Source organism: Cygnus olor, chromosome 5 (assembly GCF_009769625.2).
Source record: "Cygnus olor isolate bCygOlo1 chromosome 5, bCygOlo1.pri.v2, whole genome shotgun sequence".
NCBI classification, from domain to species: domain Eukaryota; kingdom Metazoa; phylum Chordata; class Aves; order Anseriformes; family Anatidae; genus Cygnus; species Cygnus olor.
Window position 1 is genome coordinate 40114370 of NC_049173.1, and position 14024 is coordinate 40128393.

The 14024-nt window shown below is 33.6% G+C and overlaps 1 protein-coding gene across 1 annotated transcript in view; it reads left to right on the forward strand.

The window, feature by feature from the left end:
* The window catches only part of FMN1 (formin 1), a 194501-nt gene extending 183059 nt beyond the window's left edge, over positions 1-11442 (forward strand). Inside the window, 2 exon segments of the mRNA XM_040558445.1 lie at positions 2667-2751; positions 3883-11442. Coding sequence (XP_040414379.1) covers positions 2667-2751; positions 3883-3927 — 130 coding nt within the window. The 3' untranslated portion in view covers positions 3928-11442.
* The last annotated feature ends 2582 nt before the right edge of the window (positions 11443-14024 follow it).

Consider the following 14024-nt stretch of genomic DNA (forward strand, 5'->3'; position numbering starts at 1 on the left):
GTTTCAGTAACAGTGTCAGACAAATGTAATGCACACATTCATTTTTAGATGAGGATAAAGGATATTGTGTGTTTGTAAGTTACATGTTCGTTTCTAAAGTTTTTTCATGAAAGTGAAACAAGGGAAAGGAATACAAAGATAAGACTTCTGCCACTAAACAAATTGATGATTTTGAATTTGGATGGTTTTCATACCATTTCATTTTTCTCATTTCAAGGACAGTGCTTCCAGACACAATAGCCAGTCCTAGTATCCTACCCATGTGTAACAAAGAATCATTTTTATTTATTAGACACCTTTGCATTGTGATGTTTTACTGATGTAATTACTGAGCTAACCGTTTTGTTAAAACTGAACTATTTTACTTTTAAAATCCCAAAGAATTACATTCATCTTAAATTATGCACTTATGTTTCCGAGAATGCCTACTAATCTTATTAGTCATATGTTAACAAAGTGATTTCTTTACTCCCTAGGAGACCAAAGAGTAATATATAATGTCTGTCATTTTTATGAGCCAAATATCACATGATTCAAATCATGTTAGTGAGCTGGTTTATTTTTATTCTGTATTCCAAACTATTCATTCTATTTAAAAAATTCCAGGTTTCCTGGCAGTGGTGCAAGTATGGAATAAAATACACAGAGCTACGCCTAAATCAGTGATGAGCATAATTTTCTTTTCAAGTCCAAAAGTTTATAATCCCTAGAATTCTCCCTTCAGATGAAAATGTAGACACTAAACATTTAAAAATTATTCAGAAAACACTCCTAGGACTGAAGAGAATGTGATAGAAAATAAAAATGTGATGGAAATAGGGAAGAGTTTAGAAATTGATCCGTCCGTATGATTGTGCTAAACCTGAATACTGTCACTTGAAATGCATTATCATCTTTGCATAAACTTTTTAGCTGTGAGGAATGGCATGCTGTCCAGTGGCCGCTGTCATCTATCATAAAGGAGCAAACTGTAGTGATTAACAAAAAACTGTAAAAAGATGGAATGGTATGTTCCAGCTTAGTTGTTTACTTGTGGAAACAGGGAAAACTAATTACGTTCTAAAAAGAGTGCAGATATGTTTAAAAATGTACAGAATAGTAATTTCATATTGGCGTATTTGAGGGTGTGCTTACAGCTTGAATCAATGTTGTAGCTAAACAGGGTTGGAAATAAGATCACTTAAAGGTAGTGTAACTGTTTCCTGCTGTTCTTAAGCACTGAAAAGTGAGACAACACCAATAACTACCCAGGAGAAGCTTCTAAAATGCATACCTCAGACAAGGAATGTTAGTTTCCAACACTGAACTTTGATAAACACAATGAGGAACTTATGAATACGTTCTGTATTTTTAAAAAGATGTTCAGAATCTGTTTTGCTGCTAGTGTTACAGCAAGGAAATACGTATCAGTAATTGCAGCTATAATCCACTTTCCTTTTTGCTTTTGTTCCAAAATTCCTCAAAAATTGAGTGTGTCGAAAGTAGCTTGAACTGGACATGGTATTTTAAATACTTTTTGACTGGCCATAACAATTATTTCTACTAGTGGAAAAAAAATAGGAGAAGAAAATACAATTTTTCACTTCCAGAGTGCCAAGAAATGTGTTGTTTATAGTAAAAGACTGATGTTGTGTGCAGTAGTGAAAACTGGGTTGCTGAGTTCTTGCTTGTAAAAACTGACTTGCAACTTCTTTCCCTCTACATTTTGTGTATAGAATTGTAAAGTAGGTGTCTAGAACATCAGCATTTTAAAGGCACTGATAGCTGGCCAGATCCTGTCTCAGGAGTCCAAGGAATTTTCTTTCCTTTTTATCACTGTTTAGCACATAGCTTCCCCTGCCCTTTCCTTTCTGTAAGAGGAGAATGAAGTCCGCTTTTGTTAAAAAAAATGACTTGTTTTGTCCGTTTCTGTTTCTCCTTTTTCTCTTGATAAAACTTCTGATTGGGTTCTTCTCATTGAATCCCAGCAGAAACAAAGGATTTAGGGTCTGCAAGACCCTAAGAGAAAAAGGCAAGAATAGAAATAATGGAATCAGATGTGATCCTCTTTTCCCTGATCTCAGTAGTGCATTTAGCAGACTGGTCTGTAGCTGTACACAAGACTGCCTTAACTATCCATAGGCAAGAACCTCTTCTAAATTGCCTCTGCTCCTATCACCACATCAGTGAGACTGGCCAGGCAATTCCATGTAAAGCAACAGGGAAAACATTAAGGAAAAAACTGGCAGATGCTTTCACTTCAAGGTTTTCAAAGGAAATAAAATGTGTAGCCTGGCAAATGGCCCACTAAAATGGTATATACTATATATACAAAAGATCTAGCCAGCTAGCTTGTGGTTTGTTTTTTTCATAGGAGTATCTTGCCTTCATACTGCAGCTGTCTTGGTGAGAAAGATATTCCATAAAACCCAGATCCTGCAAGAAGGGAGAAGTTGTGTGCCTAGTGGGGTTTTCAGTGAGCAATGCAGACAAACTGTGCTTTTGATTTTCTCTTCAGTTGAAAATGTATTCTGTTCTACTTTTTGGTACTTTACAAAGTGCCTTTGAGTAGTAATTAGAATTTTGTTTGGCTGATGTGCCTACAGATAAAGTATATAACAAGCAGACTTAGAGCAGTTTTAATTTCTTTGAACCTAACGATGTCTTTTGTACATATCTTGTTTCAGAATTAAAGTGGCTCAGCAATCAGTAAGCAAGTTGACTGCAGAGAAGAAAGTTGAAACAAAGAAAATCAATCCTACAGCTAGCCTGGTATGATGTGTTTCTCAGCATGATATTCAGAATGTTTTTTGTGACACTGTTCTTGTCATTCAGGATGATGGTGGGTTTTTGTTCTTGTTGAAGTGTGATATAGTATGCTTTGACAGTTTAAGCATAGCAAGTTGTTATTCTTCCCAAAGACAAGTCTTTAGGCTTATGCCCTGCAGTAATGCCCTACAATAATTAAAATTACAGCATGGCTAGATGTGCCTAAGCATGGTTCTGCTGTTTGAGATAACAAAATACAATGAGTGTTGCTTTTCTGGTTATTTCCCCTCTGCCACTAAAGTCTCCTGTATTTTCTTTAATGCTATCTAATGCATTGGGGCTCACTGTATATATTTGCCCAATGGGCAAGTGTCTTCTTTTCTTCAAAACCTTACAAAATGTTGTTTGCTCTGTTGAATAATGGTAGAAGGGATTGAATCCCCGTTTTGTTCCTTACTGTTTCCCAGTTTTTTTCATAGGTCACAAAAAGAGGACTAATAATTGACACTGTAGATAAAAATGTTTTTTATCTTTATGCAAGGCAAAGAGGTTAGAGTCACATTTCTTAAACTATGGGATGCGAGAGATTAAGGGAAGGAAATGTTCATGAAGGAATCGGTATATTATTTCCATTCCCAACACAGCATATCAATTGCAGGACAGGCGGCAGAGGTATGATTGACTAACCTTTGTTGGGAAGACGAAGAGGTCATTAGACAACACAATCTGCCTAATGCTAAATTAGAGTCTTTATGTCAGCAGAAACCGTTCTGGACAAAAGAAGGTGTTAAGAGTCACAGTAGAAATGTATCTAGTTTTCTCTAGCTGCACTAGTCTTCACAGAGATGCTGGTTAGTCAGGGTATTTTTAAAGGCACACGGTATTTGACAACTGTATAGCTAAAGCAAGCTTAGTTTCCCTACAGTAAGTAATGCAGTGGTTGAGAGCCTCCTTTGAGTGTTCCAGGAGGGTTTTTTTTTGTTTGTGTTTTTTTTTTTGAATTAAGGAAAACTCTAATCTGCTGTGACTCATTCAGTACTTCTTAGTATTCTAGACCAAATGCTTATGGCAACTTGAGAGAAGATGGAAAATCAGAGGAAAGAATGATAATAAAACACTTTTTTTTAACAACAGAAAGAAAGACTACGTCAGAAGGAAGCCAACGTGACTGCCAACTGAGAGAAGAAAGATGAAAATGATAGTGTGTCTTAATACTTTTCATGATGCTTTACTACACCCGTGGCCCAGGGAGCACCTTATGTTAGCTATTGAATTGTGCTTTGCTGATCTGTTCCAAGACAATCCACTAAAGATTTTTCAGTTCCTTCAAAGGAGTTTGTACTTTCAGAGGAAGGAATTCTAAGATGTTTTTTACTTGGGAATTCAGAATGATTTTCTGTAATTCTTCCTCACATTGCTTAAAATGCATCTGGTTGTTAATGGTTATTTAAAGTACTCTATATGTAATGCAATAATATGGAAAAGCTAAGATGAGAATTTTGGATGCTGGGTTAAGTAATGACTAACAACCTGTAGGTTATTTACAGGGCTTTGTGTAGATTAGAGCGAATATGCCATTCAGCTCACAAAGGACTATTACATAATATTTTTTTGTTTACTTCAGCAGTAAGTAATTTTACAGTGTCTTGAGTATTGGATGCACCTTTCTAAAATTGATTCAATATAATTATAGATTTATTCTGTATTTTACTATAAATATTTTTATAGAAGCCTCAGCTTATGCCACACATTGAAATGAAAGCAATATTTTGCACATGAAAAGGAATAGCTTCAAATTCTTTAGCTGTATGATCAATGGCGTAACTGATTCATTATTTTTATGGTTTTAATCTAACATTTCCTAAATTCTGAGCTCCAAAAGAAAAATGATTAAGAAATATGTTTTTATTTCAGCATGTATGGAAACTACCAGTTCCATAAAATGATGTCTTTATTATTCATTGAGCTAAAATATAACAGTGTGTCTCCATGAAGTTATACACTTGCCATTTAATCTCTGGCTTTCAATTCTATTGAAAGCTTTCTTTTAAAAAATTAATAATTCTCTCTAACATATATTTTGCAGCCTGGTCTTGTCCTGCTATATTTATATGAAGAATGTATCCAGAATATATATATATATAATAATTTTAAAAGTAAAACTTGAGGAAGAAATAAGAGTTTGCTGTCATCCTGTAACATTGTAATAATTGCCTGTGAAGTAAGAGAGCCTGAAAAAAAATCCACCAAACATCCACTGTTACTTGAAGATTCTGACTGCATTTTAAGGATTCAGACTCTTAGAAGTAAAGATCTTGAAGCAGAAGTTAATTTAACATAAAACAGAAAAATGGCAGTTAAATACAAGCATGATAATGGCCTATAAATAGGAAGAACAAACTGGAGAGAATATGCTTCTTTTGTCCATACGAGAGAAATCCCCTTCTTTATGATAATGGTATCTGAAATTGGATAGGAAGATAAATTAGGTAAAGAACCAAGTACAAAAGATACTGTGGGCAAGGCATTAGTCCTTTGACTTAGTAAACAGAAAGGATACACGTGAGACAACTTCATCAATAGAAATGAACACTTGTTGCTCAGTTGTTGGTGAATGTAGCTTGAAGATTTCATATATTACAGGTTTCTTAAATGAGTCCCTCTGTCATTCTTGCATACATAAAAATAAGGGAATCAAGATTGCACGGTATATTTTGGAGTTTCTAGCTGCTATGGATATACTTGAGAAGCATAAGCATAATTCTTATGAAAACAGTCAATAATAGACCAACAAAAATAACTAAGTTTTAGTTCCACTATTTCCATTGCAGAAAAATAAATTACAAAGATTTAAGTTTGGTTCTGTGATTCCAAGTTTTCTGTCTTACACCAAATAGATAAAGTACATTTATTTCCAATATTATCAGTGATAAACAACAGGAGCAATAATGCTTATAACAACCAAAGAACAAGAGCAAGCAAGGCAATTCTGATGAGTCTTTAAGCAAACAACTGTTAAATTTTGATATGGTTTTCTATCATGAAGATAGTGTATATTGCAATTTGAATTAATTGGGAATTTTTCAATGAAATGTTTTATTTGGAATACTAATCAACAAAAGTAGCACTGTTTGTGAAAAAGAATTGATCTTGAAAATTCTCATTAAAAATACATTGTGGCAAGAAGTTTTTAAATTATTGAATTAGCCTGTTTCAAAATTTCTATATGTGAAGTTTCATTTTTCAGTTCAAACTGACTTTTCATTTTGAAATGTTGAAAAATGTATCTAAAAAGGGGTTAAAATTAAAATTTTTGATGTAAAGCATTCCTTGATCAGTTTTATAATTTTTTTTTCAGATTATTAACTAGCCAAAGTTTTAAGAATTTAGGCTATTTTTCAGAAGTCTTCAAAACTTATGTAGCACAGAGGCATTATTTCTTCCTTATCTCTAGTTGTTGCAACCTTTCTCTCAAGATGGAGGTTTAGCTTACAATTTCACCCGTGACTTAAATTGTCTACTAGTAGTTATACTGCTTTTAAGTGAAGTAGAAAAAAAGTGCATCTAGAGCATTTGACTCATTCTCTTACTCAAGACTTTAAGACTCTCGGATGGAATTAATCAGCTAAATTTCACACTGACACCCCTACAGGTACCCAGAGGTGTCATCAAACCGTGACTAATGGTATACTTGCTGACCTTAACTAAACTTGAATTAAAGAAGAGATATTAACAGGTATTACATACTGTGTAAACTGTTAAATTATGAAATGCCTAGGTGCTACAGACGTAACAAATAGGCATCAACCAGCATTCATCTTGAGGTCACCAAGTGTCATCAAAAGTTATGTTTTAAGCTTAAATTTAGTTTGGTGTCTGACTTTAACTGGATCTTTCTAATTTGAGGGATGAAGAAAAGGAGGACAGAAAGGGAAAAGAAAGAAAATAAAAAGACAGATGGGAACAGAAGTCTCTGGTAAATGTCTACCATTGCTGTCAAAGAAGTAAAAGTAAAGAATGGACTAAATTAAGCCAACCAACTGTAGCAAGGCAGTTACCATTTTCCAAGCTAGTTTATTTAAAATACCTCTACACAACACGGAATTTGCTTCTGTGACCACAAAGTGGATCTGTCTTGAGAATTTTTGTTTTGCTTTGTTTGTTTACTGTCCTGTTATTGCCAAGCTTCTTACAGTCTGTTAAGCAAAACACTATTAAAACCCATGTTGCTCAGTAGGTGCTTTTTTACACAAAAAATGGTATGTATACATTGCTATCTTATAAACTGGATTATCAGTTTGCTAATGAATTAATTTACTAATGAATTAATTTACTAATTAAGAACTCAATTTAGGTGAGTAAATCTCTAATTTGTGAAGTGCTGTTTAATGTATTTACAATGTTACTACTTACTGGTAGTAAAATGAAAGAATTTTTAGCACCTTTGAGATATTTTTACAGTATAAATTATATTTTCATGGTGTTTTTATTAATCTATGAGAACTACCCAGGTGTTTTGCCATGACTCATATATATTTTACCATGTGCTTTATTTTAAGGTTGTAAGTGTATAGCTTGAATAATATATATACTTCTGTATTTAACTTAGACATTTTTTCAACAAAACAGAAACTGTGTGTTCTTCAGTTTCTGTACATATGGAAAATGAAGGTCCAGTGGTTGGAATATTCAGAAAGCAGAGAGAAAAATAATTGAGCATCAGCAGTTCTAGGAAGGATGAAGCTTATACAGGATTTCAAGCTTCCTGAATTGCTGAGGATATTCCTCCAACAGCCAGGGTATCCCAGGTATTCCTCCAACAGCCAGTCTAATTGTTTTCTACATAGAACATGAACAAAATATTCTGTTTTCCGTATGATGCACAGGATTCTTACTGCCCTGATATTCTAGTAAATTGGTAGCAGTTTCTTTCTCTGATGAATATGAGGCAGTGGAAGACTGTATTTATATTGATATGATGATGCCTTAATCTTGTGTGGGTGTGAAATTTCTGAAACACCCCAACAAGTAAGAAATATGTATCTCATTACAGCACTGATGTGATTTTGAAAATCCAGCTCCATAATCTGTGTTTAGGCACCAGGCTAATATTAAAGTGTCAGAAAATCATATCCATCTAGTTTTTGCTTACTCGTGGCCTTGTCTGGATCTTGTTTAATTTTGTTATGGATCTCACTCATTATTTATTCATTTTAAACTCCTTTAGACTTTATTCATTTATGACAATGGGTTTCAGGATTTGCTGTCTGGAGAGTTCTCTTTGGCTTTTCTCTTATGAAGATAAGCCTATATATTTGCATATAAATGTAAAGATAGAATGTTAAGAGATAACTTGATTGTAGTCAATAAGTTGCTTCAAAGAGGGAAAATATTAGGAACTAAGTGGCTCCTTGAGCTAGCAAGGAAAAGTATCACAAAAAAAAAAAAGTCTGAAAATTATAAACAGAAGAGAAATTAAAATTAGAAGTAAATTCCAAACTGTTAGTAATGAGCCTAGTTAACCACTAACTCAGTTAGCTGGGGCACAGTATAATCCTGAAGATGAGGGTGGGATGTTTTTGTGATTCCTAATGAACTGTAATGTACTTGATAAACGTAAAGTCCTAAAGAGTATTGACACGGCCTCAGATCATGTGCTATATTGACTCTGGCATACAGAATCCTTATAGGTTAAGATACAGTGACTTTAAGGAAGAGGAGCTGTAATATCTGTTCACCATTTGAAAGTCTTTCTTTAATCATTTTTAGACTCTGCAGCAAAATTTTGGTCAATCTTCTGTGACGTGAATTACTCATTAAAAAATCCAAATGATCCATTTGCTTTTTCCCAGAAGGATCAAGCTTGTAGTTCTAATTTTTCACTTTCTCATTTGGCATGCTGTAAATACTTTCCATTGTTGCTGGGCAAATGCTCATCCTATGCAACCATTCAGAGATAACATGTTACAGAAACTGCATAACTGTAGAAATCAAAAAATGTGATTCTATTTCCTGCTGCCTGAAGCATCTATAATCAGCAAATTAACATATTTATTGTATGGCACCTGCTGCTTATTTCTTAGCCAGTTGTAGTTCAAGGAATATATTTCCATTAGCAGCTAATGACTATGCACTGGGTAAAAGCCATGTTCTTTTTATAGTTTTTTTGTTGTTTGTTTTATTTTATTTATTTGTTTTACTTTCTTAGAGTAAGTTTTTATGGTGTGAGTTTATTCAAGACTAGGTGGAAATATACCATTTCATACAAAAAATAGAGCAAAATCACAGTTATATTCTCTACTTCTTTCAAATCTGACAAGAAGGTGAAGGAACAAAACTGTGTTGTTGTTCTGTTTTGTTTTTCCATTCTGCATGAAAACAATCCTTCTTCTGATTCCTTTTCATTCCAGTTGTTCATTTTGTGTTACAGTCTAACGTGTTTTTAGGAAAGCCGTAAAGAAATTAGAAGGTTCAGGTATGAATCTCATTCCTTAAAGGTTCCCTGTAACGTTCTAATTCAACGAACTGGCCCAAGGAGCTCCTGCCCTATTCCCCACTCTCCTTGTTTTATCAAAAGTAAAGTCGCATAGTTATAAAACTAGTTGCTAAATGTCAAAGAAAAACTCAACTGTTGCGTGAAGAGAGGTCATTTAGCTTCCAAGCCACAGCTTTGCTGAGCATGATTTGAACCTTAGTAATTCAGCTAAACAGCTTCAGTTTCAAAGGGTTAAAAAATTAGTACAATGTTTCATGCATTTCTGTTCCTTATTGTTTTACATCAAGAAAGCCTGTCTCTGAGTAGGAGGCAGAACTTGTGCATTTAATTATGTAACCAAGGCTTTTGCTCTATTTTAGACCAAAAGTATGCGTGATATGAGAGTTCTATCTGAGTGTCTTTTGCATTATGTTTTATACATATTTTCACTCACTTATCAATGGGCCAAATAAAAGGACACTGTAACATACCTGAAAACAAAGAGGCTTGTTAAAACGCCATTAAAAATATACAAAGCTCACTCTTCCTAGTTGATTTTTCCATCCTCATTGAATTTCCTATTGAAGTGTTGGGATTTTGTTGGTATGTTTTAATTCAGAGATGATTTTATATCAGATAATCAAGCCAGCTTGTCTTGGACAAGCTTCTATGGGGCCTTGAGTACTCGTCAGGTGAAATAATCCACGTGCATGCTCAACAGGTCCAATCTGCTAGCTACTGTAGCATGAACAGCATAGTTTCATCTGCATATAGCTTGAAAAAGGGAAAAACTTGAGAGGATTTTCAGGTGTCAAGTTCAGAAAAGATACATCAAATGAAGTGCATTCTTGTCATATTGCACTGGTTTTGAAATGTCACTGATCTCTCTTGCAAAGGAAGATAAAGCTCATGCTCCATGTAAGATGAAATTGGATAAGGACTGTTTACAGGGAGTGGGGAAAAGTGCTATTTCTTGTACAAGTCCTCAGCAAAGCTGTGAATACCCAGCTAATGACTGGCAGTATATACTTTTACATTTTTTTGAAAATACATATTTGTTATAATGGCACTGTTTTTGAGGTATAGAACAAAAGCTGCCCCTGTCCAGGAAAACTACAAGCAAACCATATGTACTGTGAGAGCAGAATGAGTAAAATTTTAATATCATACAGGGCAACATAAAAAGGCCACGTCTAATTTTCAAAAGTAACTTCAACACATTGGAATCATTCAGTGAGTCTTAGGCTTCTAAGTGCCCCAGTCTCTTTGAAAAGATGATTTAAACTTCAATGTTTTGATTTTGAAAATACAACCTGTCATTTCATATAGAATACCACTCAGCTATTACTTTCTGAAGTACAAAGCTAAAAGCTTAGCCATGTTCAAATGTACAGGAAGCAAAAATAAAGAAAGATTATTTTGGGAGGAATCAGAGTTGGCCTCTAGAAAGTGTTTTTAGTAGGACTATAGTATGATTTTCAACTTCTATTTAGTTATTTTGAGATTTTTTTGTTTTCCTTTCCAATCAATTTGAGTTGAATAGTTGCACTGTTGAACATTATTGTTGTTGGTACTCTTCCCTCTCTTCTCTCCATCTGACTCAAAAACATCAAAATACAGGCCTCTTTGGCTCTCTAACTTCTCTTTGAAGACATAGCAAAATGGCAAATTCTCTTGCAATGCTATTAATATCCTGTGTGTACCTAGCAAGTTTCACAGACATAACAGGGTTTAGTCTCTCATGTCTGCATGTGATTTGCTTTAATAAAATCATAGTTTTGCCTTTATGTTAACGCATACACTCAGCAGTAATATATTTGCTGTCATTTGAATTGAGCTCAATGTTGCACTTTTCATACCACAAAATGTACTACAAAAATGGAATATTAGTATGGTTTAGTATATTATTTTCAGAAATTTAAGTCCTTTGAGTAGTTATTGGGTAAATATAATATAAATATCCAAAAAGAATAAGCTAAATAGATTCAGGTGCTTTTTTCCTCTCTTTACATTGTAATTACATATATGTGTGTGTGTGTATATGTGCGCACGCATGCGTGTGTGTTTCTACTATGTAACTGAAAGTTTAATTTTCTCAAAAACAAAATGTACACGATTAACTTTGTAAAAGTTATTGTAATGGAATTGAGTATTTATTTTTAAACTAAATTCTTAAGGAACCATTGTCTGTAAATAAAAGACTATATTTTCCTCCTCTATTTTTGTTTGTTTTATCAATTGTATTTAAAATTTCTGTGTAAAATATATTCTTGAGATACTGTAGGTTTTACTCTACTTTACTGATCCAGTTAATATTCCAGATTCAGTGCACTTGTTAAAAAGATACATAGTATTTTGGAGATCTGCAAAGCATTAAAATAAGTAGGTTACAGATGTAAATTTGTTGAAGATATTTTAATAAATGTTTGGGAGGATTGTGTCTGAAACAATTTGCACACATTTCTGGGGATGTGGATTTCCTTTAGTTCTCATGCTACTTTTGGCAACTTGTCACATTTCCAGATACATAATATTGAAAAGCTCTTAAATGACTTTCAATAAATCAAAGCATGCTGCCCACAAAATAATATTAAAATAGTGTCTCAAAGGATGTATCCTTCATGTCTCCAGACACTAATATTTGAGCTCCATTAACTAAGAAAAAAAAATGTAAATTACATTGTCATTTTACCTATATTTTACTGTTACTTGAATTACTCTAGATTGATAGCCTAGAAAACCTTACTGTACATCATTACGGATATTTTTTTCCAATTTCTCTAAAGTCAGAATAGGAAACAGCTTCAATTTATAAATAAAATTATAGAGTAATTTCATGACCTTTTGGGGAGTACAGAAACTGGAAGCATCCTTGCCAGGATGCTAGGCAACTTTCTGAAGACTGGTATATTTGAGGTGGGTTTGGCATCATGTATCATAAAAATAAATAAATAAATAAATAAATAAAAAGTGATTTCTTAGATGTTTCTGAGAACAACATAAGTGTGTTGCAAAGTTGTTACCAGAGGTTGGAGTGATCATGTCAGCGGAGAATAAGACAGAGATATACTATGAAGGACCTTGAAAAATCACAACAAACTATTTGAGTTAAAAAGAGGGAATCAGTGGCGATACTCAACAAATCTACAGTGACATGATCAAACAGTATTTTTTTTGTTTGTTTTTAAAAACTGAATAGACTCTGTATTAAGACTGGAGAGGACAAGAACCTGAGTAAAGATTTCAGCTATGTAAATGAATTGGAGATACTAGATAGAAATAATCAACAAGATTTAGGCATTAACCAAACATGAAGAACGGTTTACAATCCACTTCCTGTAGAAGAGAAGGGACACATGGGTATTGGGAAAATAAGACAGAAGCTCAAATTACCACAGTGAGAAACATGTTAGAACTATCTATATAGACACTGAACAGTTAAAACACATGTATAATGATTATCCTAATAAAAATTAGCTAAGCCAAAGTAGTCCAACTTAGAGAGACACTTGCTGTCTTTCATTCTCTTATTTTTTTATTGCCTAGTGTCTTGAAGTGAATTTCCAAGAATAAACCTATGCAATAACACCAAAACTGAATAGAAGTTCAAAATAGTTGGACCCATCCTTCAGTTTTAAAATAAATGCTACTCTTCTGAACATACAAAGGTGTCATCAGATATAAACCTTATTTTTTTCCCTATGCTGTAGAATTCTTCATTATTTCATTGTTAGTGTATTTCACCTTTAGAGTTATTAAAAAGTGTTATTTCATAAATACAGAATGAATTTATGGTAGACTATTGTAAAATGCTGTAGTTGTTGAATTGTCTTCTTCTAATTAATAGGCAGATAAGATTTATACAATTCAGTAATTTCAGAGATGCACCATTTCATACCCATAGACGTTACAACTATTTATCCATGGGTTAAAATTGTAGATAAAAGCATGCAATTATTCCTAACTTATTTTGTTTATAAATATGCAAACATATTTATAATTATGCACTTATGTGTTATATATGTGTGTGTATATATATATATATATATATGTATATATATACACTTCTAACAGAAGCTATGCTATTTATATGGCCGAAGAAATTGATCCAACCATAGCTCTAATATAAATATACATATACTTCACTAATATATAGTGAAATTTTCATATATCTGTTGTTTCAGGATTGCACAAAATCAAAGCTGGAATACTGTAGTGATTGAAATAATTTAAAAGCAAATGAGCTGATGACAGTAGAATTTTAGATTAACTTCTGAGAAAACTTTAATCAAAGCAGACTGGTGATTTCTTTGTGTAACCTCTTTCATGAGACAAGGTGCTTTGCAAAATAATGAAATTAACAATGCAAATATTGATGAATACACCGGGTCAAACAAAGCAGTCCTTGGTCTTGAGAGGCCCAATACCGTGAGTCAACAAACCAAGGGATTCCAGATGCAAAGAGAACAAGGCACAGAGACAGCTAAATAGGATATGCCTTTCACTTTGTGCTGGTTTCTTTGGAAGGATGAAAAAATGTGACAGTTGTCAAGTCCTGGTATTGCTGCATGTTTGCTGCATTTCATTGGCTTTATTTGCTCTAGGGTTTTTGTTGTTGTTGTTGTTTGTTTTGCATCTTGCAAACAACCATAAATGTGTCCAGTTTTTTCTATATGACAGTGGATGCATAGGCTTCAGAAGCTTCTGGTTTACATATAGGTTAATGTATTGGCTACTGCTGGAAGTAATACTAGCAGTTGTTTTCGTACAGGTAGTCCCCACACACTTAAGAAAATTTGGT